Source organism: Sinohyriopsis cumingii, chromosome 6 (genome assembly GCF_028554795.1).
Source record: "Sinohyriopsis cumingii isolate HCF-2022 chromosome 6, ASM2855479v2, whole genome shotgun sequence".
Lineage (NCBI taxonomy): Eukaryota > Metazoa > Mollusca > Bivalvia > Unionida > Unionidae > Sinohyriopsis > Sinohyriopsis cumingii.
Window position 1 is genome coordinate 30109501 of NC_142966.1, and position 12543 is coordinate 30122043.

Here is a 12543-nt window from a genome sequence, read left to right on the forward strand (position 1 = left end):
AAACGGTTAATTATCGACAAATCACGTTTCTTTTAATATCCAGCTGGAAAATTTGACACTGGAATGGAAATAATATATGCAGTAAGATCTATTTTGATATATATCATTGTTATATAGAAATTCAGTTAATATGTTTCAAATTTCTCTTTGAGTCTTCATTTCTAACGACACGATGTATAATCACTAATGCTGATTAAAAATATGGACGAACGAAATGTTCATGGACTATGAGGTATCTGCATGGATACTCCCTTGAAACAGGCACTGGCGTCAGAACAGGTTGCAAGCTATTTATAGTGATACTCGAAAGAATATATATATATATATATATATATATATATATATATATATATATATATATATATATATATATATATATATATATATATATAGATATATAGATAGATAGATATCAATTTCCATCTCTAATGAGACCAACATTGTAAAGATGGAGTTTGTCCTGCATAGCACAACAAAAACTTGTTTTTGCTTTGTATTTGTCACTCATCATTTAAATAATTCCAAAGCAAAATTTGTTTCATTTTCAAAATCTCAAATGCTTACGTTTACGCCGTTGAATTTAAATTTGCCTACATTTTAAAAGCTATTACAACCTCGAACACCTTCAATATCGTGCATTCCTGCAATGAGATCTTCAGTTTTTGCTGTTGCCGTTCTTGTGTTTGTTGTTTTATTTTGAGCTTAACGCCATTTCTCAGCACATCATATGATACATGCCGCCAGTATAACTGGTGCTGGACGAACCTGGGAAAACCCAGGTGAAAACCATCGATCCACAGGACGCTACTGGCAATCTTTGTCACATGCCCACATTTGTCGAGCTTGTGATTCGACCCGAGGGGGTATTTGAAACCACTCGGCTACTGGAGGCCGCTACATTTACAGTAACACTCTATCTGAAACGTTGTTCTAGGACATAATCTTGAATTTGTTCTTGGAGAAATATGACCAATAATAAAATCAATATCATTTACTTACCTTCTCTCTGCAAATAACTACACAAATAAACTTTGTGCATGCGAACGTTTACAAATAATGTTTCATAATCGTTTCGTTCGTTTCTTCTTCTCTAGCTAAAAGAAAATTGGATGCTTAAATAGATGAATATATAAACAAAATAGAAGCAATTTTAGGAATGGTGTTAATTTTGATTAAACCTCTGTATTCATACACTTGGCTGAAGTATAAGTAAGATTAATCTATCGTTCACATTTTAAGTAAATTATGAATGACCATGGCTCTAACATATTTGCTTATATTTTATGAAAATATGCATGCTTTCCAGATATAACAAACAAAACTAGGATTCAATAAATGTTGTATTTTTTATATCTCAAAATACCTTGTCGATTCTCAACAGAATATATGAAAATACAAAGGAAAATATTTGGATCACATTACCTACAAGTTTCTTGTTGAAGAATATGTCATGCAAATAACATTAACAAGAAATTTAGACTTGACCCAGAGACTCTTAAAGTAAATGTATAATCAAATATTACTATTTAATTTCTCAGAATTATTTTCATATTTCAAAACTGATTTTTGAGTACAGTCTATCTTACAAAAATAATATTCCCTTTTATGAATACAAAAATTGAAAGATGAAATGAAATAAGTAAAATAAAAATTGTGCTGGTCAAAATATCAGTTTCCAGTGACATCTGGGCGAGATTTCGTTAGAGAGGTACCATATCTACCTTCGATAAGAGTTCCTGGGACATATATTCCATATCGATCTGTTCTTATTGAAAACATCTTCACTTTATTTATGATGTGGAAATAGAAACAAAAGGACTATAAAAACGCTACAACTTTCTAATATCAAAATATAGATTTGCATATTATGCTTTTTTGGATATCGATTATGTTTGAGATACTGGATGAAAACATTATGTACAAGCCAGATTAGTAAACTATTCTTTTATTTAATAAAGAAGTATAACTAGATATATATCTAGATCCATCTTCAAATAAAATACATGCTTTGATGAAATCACTTCATCTATCATGATCAAAGAATTTCCCTCATGATACCAGCTGTATTTTCATATGTGGATTCTGGCAAAGCATTGGTACGAAGGCATTTGTAAACAAAAGCATACTGCTCCTGAAATATGTATACACAATAATTAGGTATAATAAATATAAGCTAATTATACAAATAGTAGTAGTAATTGTAGTTGTAACAGTTGTCATCGTAGTAGTAGTAGTTAGTATGTGTAGTAATACCAGCAGTAATAATACTAATACTAATACTAATAAAATATACACAAAAAGATTATATTCCAGTATTGATGATTCACTTTGAAAATAACAATACTGATTATACAGGTTACACAAATCTATACAGATAAATTGAAATTCAAATTTACTTTTACAGACATTTTTTATTCAAGACAATGAAACAAACACTTTAGAAAACTCGCGGAAGACAGGCTACTAAAAGATACTTACAAATGTTGGTAGTAGTTTCCGACTCCTTTCTAACATATTCGCACTTGTCCGCAAGATATGAATTTCTCCGTCTCTACGAATTCTGTCTTTTTCATTCAGCAAGATGTAAATAAGGCTGCATCTGTTCAGCTCCCATCTGAGGTAATAATCAACAGAACCTCGCATACAATTAATGAGACGCAACATAAGGTCTTGTTTTATCTTTCATACTTACTAATCAGTTTCAATAGCTATAAAAGTATTATTGATTTCGAATTGAAATTTGGGTAATATCAATTATATATAGGACGAATGATTTGGTCCAACAATTTTAATATTACTCAAGCGAAAAAGGTTACATATGCGCGCAAGTAAAAAAACGATTTGTTAGGACACAATGTAATTCACGCTTGAACGTAACATTTCAGAAACATCAAGGTACCATGAAGTAATTACTTATCTGTGCAGGAAATCAAACAATAAAAAATCTGTGCAAAAACAAAATTTAAATCTAAATATATACTTATAAAATAAATGATATAAAAAATTAATTGTCAGGAATCGGACTTTAATTTGTCGCGTAGTGCTTTTATATAGCGATTTGCTTGAACTAAATATTCAGTTATATCTGCATGCATGCTCTAACCTTAGGGCCACGAAAACAACCAAATTATTTTACTTACAACAATAGCACAGTATATCATACTAATTCAATGGCGTTTAACATGTATGCCAAAATATTCAGTACGGTATGATAGCAAGGTACCAACACACATAAAAGACACTATTTGATGAAACATGGGTATCTATACGATAAGATAGCACGATGTAAACACACAAGGAAGGCACCTTTTGATGAAAAAAATGTATCTATACGATATGATGGCACGGTGTCAACACACAAAGATGGCACTTTTTGATGAAAAAAGGGTATATATAAGATATGACAGCACGGTGTCAACATACAAAGAAGACACTGTCTGACGAAAAAAGGTACCTATACGATATGATGGCAAGGTGTCAACTCACAAAGACGGGTCTGATTGATCAAACATGGGTAACTATGAGATATTATGGCACTTTGCCAACACACAAAGAAGACTCTGTTTGATTAAACAAGGGTAACTATATGATATGATGGCAAGATGCCAACACACAAAGAAGACTATTTTATGAAACCTAGGTAGCTACACGATATGATGGCACGGTCTCAACACACATAGAAGGCACGGTTTGATAAAAGAGGGTGTCTATACGATATGATGGCACGGTGTCAACACACATAGAAGGCACTGTTTGATAAAAAGAGGGTATCTATATGATATGATGGCACCGTGTCAGCACACAAAGAAGACCATTTTATGAAACCTTGGTAGCTACACGATATGATGACACGGTGTTAACACGCAAAAAATATTTGATGAAACCTGGATAGCTACATGACATGATAGCACGGTGTCAACGCACGAAGCAGAAACACTGGTTGCTTATCTTTTCAAACAAATATTATTGTAATTATATGCAGGTTAGAAAAGATTTCCACGCCATTGCATGTTACGTTGGGGCAGACAGGACGCTGAATAGTAATAAGGTAAACCAAACAAATGAACATAATGTAGTATCGGGTCAAATTATGGAGTCCAGCTAAACTAAACATCCACCCTTATGTTTAATGTGTTCAACCCATGCTCTAGCATAAAAATAGAGTGCGATAATTATATAGAATAAAGTGGGAAAATAGAGGGCACAACTTATACAATCAAGAATAAGACTACGACAAGATTTATATGTTATATAGCTGCAGCTCTGTATACAAACCTGGAGTAGAGGAGGACAGGATTTAATTCGCTGGGATCCGGATGGTACTGACTAAAGTCCTCAAATAGTGACAAAACAGAGTTTGAATCTGATGGTACCTCATGTGATTCTTCCCAGGTTTTCAACAAGAACGTCGTCAGTTTTTGTGGCTCTTTCTGTAGTTAGAAAAGAGATATCACTTCATCTTTTGGTATTGGCAATACTTAAATAATCATGAAAAGGAAATGTTCACATACGATGTGTGTCGTATCGGAACTGGAGCGCACGCATAACCTTTAGAGAATATATTCCGATCATTATCTTAATCATTTCTAGTCAAACCGCTTTCTGTGTCTTTACAAAATTAATCGTATTATCCGGTCACGTTACGATGATATCATAAAAGTGATTTCCCATTATCCTCCTAAAAATAATGCAGTATATAAATCATTGTCTCATTTACAAAGGCAGATTATTACGGACTTCAATTAAATTGACCATCGTTTGATTGCTTAAGCTAGCAAATGTCATACCGTTTTGTCACTTGTGATAAAAAGCTGATTCCTTTCGAACGCTCCCAGGTCTTCTTTTTTCTTACATGTTATATCCAAGCCAGCAACAGTTTTGGATTGATTGACTCCAATGGAAAACAAGACATCGTTAGACTGAGAATAGAAACGCCATTACTTAAACACGTCGTATTGTAAATATATATGCGTGACGTTGAAATTCAAAAGTTTCATAGCATTTAATTGTACTTTAATATGTAAATGATACGTATTTCTTCATATGTCAATCCTATAACTGAAAACAAGCCTAATCTGCCCATAGTATTCAGTATAAGGAAGTTTCAGAAATTACTGTACACAAATTTTCACACACCATGTACCGGACAACGTGTACTTATTATTTGCTGCCAGAGATAGTTTTTGTCCTTTATTGACTAGTTATTCCTGATCAGAAACTAATATGTCCGTATTGCTGGTTCTCGTTTCTTCTTTTTTATATATTTCACTCTCATGTGAAAAGATTTATATAATAGAATATGTATTCGTTTAAATCTAGTCCGTTTCTACAGTATAAATATAAACTTGAAACCAAAGATATGTATGTACACCATATACTGGCCAATGTATCTAACATGTGGGGCACTGGAATTTACCTCAAAACAGTTTTCAAAAAAGTCACCAGTTATAAACAAAGCCTAAACGAGCTCGGGTTGGCTTTACAGTGGCATGTATATCTGTTTTGTGTGTTTGACTTTTTAAATAGAGTATGATAATGAACCAGTATTTTACCAGATTTGGATAATTTTCAAATTAGATGGTTGAGTATTGCTACATAGATCAGGTGGGTTGTATTTCCACATAAGTCATGTAATGCGAAATAAATCACATGGATGAATAGCAACGCTGGGTCGTAATAGAGATGTAGAGCTGAATATTGCCGGAGAATTGACAATTATTCTTATTCGTAATTCTTAATATTGCTCTTGTTTAAATATCATTCTGCATATGTATTTAATGGTTATTGTTGTGTTTAGATTTAATTTAAGAAGAACCGATTGTTTGGATAACTCATTAGAATTACAAAGTGCTCATTAACTTTGGATGTGAGCAACATTTGGTAATTATTGGGAATTTATTTAAGGACGCTATAGATAATTTCTTTGTGAGCCATCAACACTATTGACACTTCACCACATTAAAAGATGTTCATTCTTACCTGTGAGGAACTTGTAAGAATATTTTGGATTTATTTCATAATAGTATAAGTTCCTCTTACATTTTCATTGCATACATTAGAGAACTAAATTATTTCCTATGTTTTACAAACCTTCTTGGTTTCCCTTCTTTATATTGCTTAAATTTAGACATTTGAGTCGTAACAACAGTGTCTTATAATCTATTACTGAACTACAGAAATAGTGATATTAATAATGATATCAAGGCGGAGAATACCACATAATCTCGCGAATGGAATACATTCGTTTGTTATATGCATGCGTATCAGTTAGATTTTTATGGAAATGTTAAGTAATCATGGAAGAAGTGTTAAGTTAGCAGAGCTTAAGACGTGTTAGGTGCATAAAATGTAGAATTTATACGAACAGTGTATATGTCAGCCATTTTTAGTTAATTGTTTCTAATCAATAAAGTGCATTTCCTGTCATAGAATACTTACCTTTTTTAAACACTAAAAATACTTTGCCTCAAGAAACGCAACAAAATATGCGATCAATTTTTAACGATTAGATACGAAATTACATTTTCTGACAAGGTGAAGAACATTGAAGCCGTGTTCAACCTTCGTATCACTTTATCTTTATTTCAATATGCCTGTGATTCACATATCAGATTTATCTGTCAGTTTAAAAATAAAGAAAAAATGTCATACACATTTTGTTGATTAGATGCCGACAGTGTATATTTATATCCCTACTTACACTGCTGCTATCCACGATGATCAAACATTTGATGTTCTTCTCTCGAATGGTGGCTAGCAGTGTTTCGTTGTAGACTCGTTTCATTGCGATGTAGGCATCTCTTCCCGACAGATTCTGTAATTAATATGTTTAACATTGACAAATATATAGCAATACAGTACAACTGCTGACTTAGGGTCATCGATATAAGTAGAAAAGTGTCTGAATCAAGAGAACGTTTCAAATATAGAGATAAAGTTTGCAATTTTACCAAATCCCTGGGAATTACCTCATTTGGATATAATTTGATGGTGCTTTGATTTCCTAGACTATCGAATGGAAAAGTTTTGTATACATAAAGCATGTTCAGGGCAAGACATCTGGGTTTTAATATACCGTGACAGTTATAAATATAAAAAGAAAGATGACGCCTCCTGAAAACGTTCAATAAATTTGCTGAAAGTGCTCATAATCTCCTAATCATACTTAAAACAATCTTTCTTTCAATATTAGATAAGATTCTCGAAATTTCATCATAGGTAGAATCGGTACAATGTCTATTGACTAAGAGATGTTTACAGCAAAACATAAATGTTACCGGTAGCCATATGATCTCAGACTGAAAGCCTTCCGAATTCGAGTAGACTGGCACATTGTTTTCCTCTTGTCCAAACTCTAATACCTTGAGCATCTGAAATAATTTAACAAATCATTACGTTGATTATGATTACAACAATACTTAAAATTACATCTTTACAGCCCTTACGAAATAATAATGGAAGAAATATCATTGTCATGCTGACATTAGAGAGTTTATGAAACCATTTCAATTTAATCTTTTAACATAAATCCATGGAATCGTACTCATCGCTACATGCGTATCTGAAAATATATGATATATGTATCCAGACATGATTATAGCATAAAATACTTAAATATGTATTAGCAATTGACAATTATGCACTGAAGTTAACCTTCAAGCCCAATGACTCTAAAACTGAACTAAAACCAAACTAATCGCAGAGTTTATATTGAATCTGTACCTGCAACTAGTATTTTGTTTCAACAAATTCAAGGTGATCGTGTCTGTAAAGGTTTATATCATATTCAATGTGATAATGGTAAAAACGAAAATTGAATCAGGATGTTTTTTGTAAAAATACACAAGACATGCGCAGCTTTCACCGTTAGTAGTAGCTTCCAGTTTCTCGAAGACGAAATGTATTTATCTTTACTTTTATGAATTCAGTATGCACATTCATTATGTAGCGTTCTATTAACACACACAAAACGAAACCTAATTCAATGTACTAATGCATTTATTTCATTCACCACTGGATAAGTGACTAAATTCTCTTCAAGAGTTATATATCTCACCACTACATTTTCTTCAGTGGAAGCACCTTATTTATGGGGTAGTCGACAATTATGGCATCAAACCAAGCACGCGTATTAATAATAAGACATAAGCAACAGTTTAATTAAGTTCTCGCACATATTTGAACCCACAGATAAGGAAAATGTCACTATCAAGATTATAAGATTTCCGTTTGACCATTCATGAAGTAAAGAACTCAGTCATTCACTTGGAGATTTTGCATAAATTGCATAGGTGATTCAGTCTGAGACTTTGTTCATAAATCTTATTAAAAATTTTTAAAAATTGCGTTTTTTTATACCACGTACATTGTATTGTCTTTGCAGGCGCGTCAGTCCGGACATTTCGTCTTGCTCCATTAAATGTCTGAGTACATCTGAAAACTGATTCTTTAATACGGGCATTGTTCCAAATCCGAAAGCTTCTGCGACAACATCATGCAGGAACATGAACTGATTCTAAAGAAAGAAAGAAAGCCATATACAGATATGTATATAGGTAGGTAGGAACGTAGATACATATGTTAGTTATATTTTACACTCTCAATTAAGTTTTGCTTCTATTGTTGTTTGGCCTGATAAAATGGCTAACTAAAGACAATAATAAGGACAGTTTAGGATATGCAATGTGAAGAATTGATCTACAACTTGCGATAATATCAGCTAGCATAACTGCCTATTTAATTGATATAAAATAAAAGGTTTATTTCAAGCAGAAACGTTTCCATTGCATTACCAAATGTTGCCAACACCAATTTCCAATGTTTAGAATTTTCAGTTTACATTTCGCTTGTTCTTGCTTATTCGTCTTCATTTGTTGTAACCGACATGTTAGCTCTATCATGTTTTAAACTCTTGAGTCATACGTAGCACTGATCTGAGAAAACAATTGGGAATAGTGTTTTTGCAATAAACGTCCATCATTTTATAAAGACCACTAAATATTATACTACTATACAAAAGTAAAAGTGGCCAGATCATCAATAATACCGCAGTCTGAACCATGTTGACTCTCTGTTCTCGCAAATTCTCGACACACTTCATAATGGCGACACGTCCCGTTTCACATGTCTCGTCGTAAATGATGTCCAAAGCGATGAATGTCCCTGTTCTTCCCACTCCAGCACTGAATATGGATTTCATTAGATTTAGATAATTCTGGCAAACGATACACTTATGTTTATATATGAACGCGGATCGTATTGCAGATACTCTCTTTCGTTCAAACAAGTAGTACTTGCAAAGTTTATCTCAGCAACTCTCTCCATTCTACAAGCGTTGAAGAATGGCAAGTATACCAAATTCATTGTCATAAAGGGTGTGAATTAGACACGATTATATCTAGAAGAAATATGTACACACACATATACATATATACATATATATATATATATATATATATATATATATATATATATATATATATATATATATATATATATATATATATATATATATATATATATATTCATGTGATACTTTTATAAAGCAGCTCCAGTTATAGATATGGACGTTTACTTTTAAAGATGTTAGACAGACATGCTAAATATTTATACTTTTTATATGATGTTTGTCATTGCATTATAATGTGGACCATCAGTTCTAAGTTGATCTAAATATCACATAAGGGTTATGTATGCTTTATGTCCCTATGAAACATAGACAAAGATAATAACCACTCAAACTTCATTCCCATTGTCTTAATTCTAATTCATTCATTTCCAAAAGTGTGATTCCAAAGTATACCTGCAATGCACAACAATAGGACTCTTGCCATATGCCTTGTGGCTCCTGACAGATTTCCAGAATTCTACAAGTGACCAGGCTGTGTCTGGTATGTCTTTGTCTGGCCAGGCTGTGTAATGAAACTGAGTGACCTTCCTCGACTTGCCACTCTAAATAAAAGAACCCACGTAGTGGTGTTGGCTTAGCATCGGATTGTTTTCTTTTCTAGTAACTTCCTTCGTGCATAACTGAAGTTTTACTTCTAAAAATATCTTCAACCCGTTCTGGTAAAGGGTGTTAAACAGCTATTCTTTTTAAAATAAAGCTGGGTAGCTTGTTTTCTGTTCAAGACAGCATCAAATAAATAATTAAATTTCTCTTCATATGTGACTCGCTTTCTCGTTATATAAAAGTTTCTCCGCCAATGGCCATGTCTCGCGCATATTAATAATTATAGCAAACATACATATCATCATTCTTTGTAACATTTTGTTATGATTTTATTTTCACACTTTTTCTACTCTTACTGGCTACTTCAATTGCATTCATATGCATATATATTGGAAATTATTAGCTGTAAGTACATTATTATAAGTGCGTTATAAATACGGTAACATATTTGTAATTTTAAGAGCAAAACAGCAAATACTAAGTAAATATGTGAGAAAACTTGATACATCCCAAGCTATTTTTTGTCATCATAACATTGTCACTTCCATGTTTCACCAACAAAATTATGCAAGAATTTAAGACAGAATCATGTAGCAATTCCATGTATAATATTTAATGCCAGTCTTGCATAGCTTATCTGTAAATCAGATTTGAGAAAATTATAAATATTTACATAGAAAGCAAGAGATTAGTTTACTCGCAAACAAACTTCAGATGTGAATGTTATTTCTTCTTCATGGTAAAAACGAAATAAACAATGCACCGTTAAATGCTGACTAAGTATGGACTCATTTACTATTAGATTTATATTCTGTCAAATAGAAAGCTGAAGAATTCGAAGTTGAATGTTCCATAAAAAACAGCTGTTTATTTTTTAAACTCTTATATATTAAATTATATTTAAATGCATATCCTTCTTAACAAATACTACAATGAACACAATTTATTTTATTAGTTCATCAGGACACATGCGTAAAATTTACCACAGTTAGTTGTAAGTCTCTTCTGACACAGTCAGCGAAAGATTCATTTCGTAGAATTTTAACCGTCACATCTCCGTACGTCTGTTCTTCCTTATCCGGCCAGTACTGGATACACTTCATCTAGACAACAAACATAATGTTCACTATTCTTTTGTTCTTAAACAGTATTGGTATAAATAGCTTGATATAGTTTTTGATGATCAATTATTCATTATTTGTCCGCAAAATATGAAACCTATATGTAGGACAATATTATACACATAATCAAAAGGAACCCGCATTTCATCTTCTGATGGTACTATCGAACTTTTGGTTCCGTTTGATCAATTTGTCAATATGCAAAACCTTGCGATACTTAGAGCTTGGTTAATATTTGTTAATTTTGGTTAATGTTTGTTAATACATTGCGATAAAATAAACAATGAGTTGTCATATAATACAGAGTAGGACCTTCAAAAGAATATCGTCCAAAAAGGAAACGCATATGATGCGAGGGTGACATTCTATTGTTTCGAAGTTCAGGTACATAAGAATTAATATTTTATAATTAAAGTTTTACAAAAATCAGTAAAGACAGAAATCACGGATCTTCCATGTTTGAATTAAGCACATCTAATTTCCGATCACGATTTATATAGTTCAAGTATTCTAGTTTTAATATTCAAACATTTTAGCGCCTTTGCCGATTTAAAAGCATAGATCGTTCTAGGTATCAACATGAAGAAAAATGTCGCTTATTCTAAACCTAAATTGAGAAGATCAATTAGCTTTTACCTGGACGTTCTGTTACAAGTAGTATTACCGTTTATTTTTTCTGGTTGAATAATGTGTGCCTATTATTACACATTATCAATGCAAGCTTCTCCATATTTTGTGTCCGGAAGATTCAATCTAACATTGTCATCATGAACATTGTCGTCATTATCTGTCCACACAATTGCTGATATCAATGTGCTATGTTCTCCTCAAATATGAAAAACCAATGTGGAACAAATCCAGAGGTGGAAGAAACTTAAACCAATGTTGGATAACACAGCGATAGACATATGTTCTACGTCAGAATTTCCTTATTTATAATATCATAAGCGTATAAAAACAACCATACCAAACACTAACCCATAGTCCAATAACCTGGTTTATACCATTCAAATGTCCATAATCACACAAACACCTGCGGCATGTGAATATATATATTTATAATTTAGACCAACCTTGCCCATTTCACTGAGATTTGTTAGCATGACGATGCATTCTGTTCGTTCTTGCCATACCATCCACCAGAAATCTTCCACTGTTTTGTTTATGGGACCTGTGATTGTAATCAACTGAGATTAACTGATGCATCATCTTTGGATTTTGTATCTGTCATAATACGTTTAGAAGTGTTCATACAAAAATAAATTAGGTAGAGAATTCATTTTTCGTTTTAAAATTTGGCTAATGATATTAAACTTATAATCAAAAATGTCTTTTAGAATAAGAAAAAGTGTAAAAACATGTTCATCGCCTTATTTAATTCCAAATTTCATTCAAAACACCTCACAAAATTGTGGTGATATGAGCTTCAAGTACATGGATGTGATCATTTACTTAATTTAATGCAAAGTG

General features: G+C 32.3%; 1 protein-coding gene across 1 annotated transcript in view; it reads right to left on the bottom strand.

Moving 5' to 3' along the window:
• Nucleotides 1-1334: 1334 nt before the first annotated feature.
• The window catches only part of LOC149796569 (tyrosine-protein phosphatase Lar-like), an 89254-nt gene continuing 78045 nt past the window's right edge, over nucleotides 1335-12543 (bottom strand). The window contains exons 14-24 of the mRNA XM_089960629.1: nucleotides 12147-12244; nucleotides 10936-11055; nucleotides 9803-9951; nucleotides 9047-9182; nucleotides 8366-8515; nucleotides 7278-7370; nucleotides 6701-6814; nucleotides 4788-4919; nucleotides 4276-4430; nucleotides 2479-2614; nucleotides 1335-2131 (exon numbers count right to left, since the gene is read on the bottom strand). Coding sequence (XP_089816755.1) covers nucleotides 2036-2131; nucleotides 2479-2614; nucleotides 4276-4430; nucleotides 4788-4919; nucleotides 6701-6814; nucleotides 7278-7370; nucleotides 8366-8515; nucleotides 9047-9182; nucleotides 9803-9951; nucleotides 10936-11055; nucleotides 12147-12244 — 1379 coding nt within the window. The 3' untranslated portion in view covers nucleotides 1335-2035. The remainder of the gene's footprint in view (nucleotides 2132-2478; nucleotides 2615-4275; nucleotides 4431-4787; nucleotides 4920-6700; nucleotides 6815-7277; nucleotides 7371-8365; nucleotides 8516-9046; nucleotides 9183-9802; nucleotides 9952-10935; nucleotides 11056-12146; nucleotides 12245-12543) is intronic.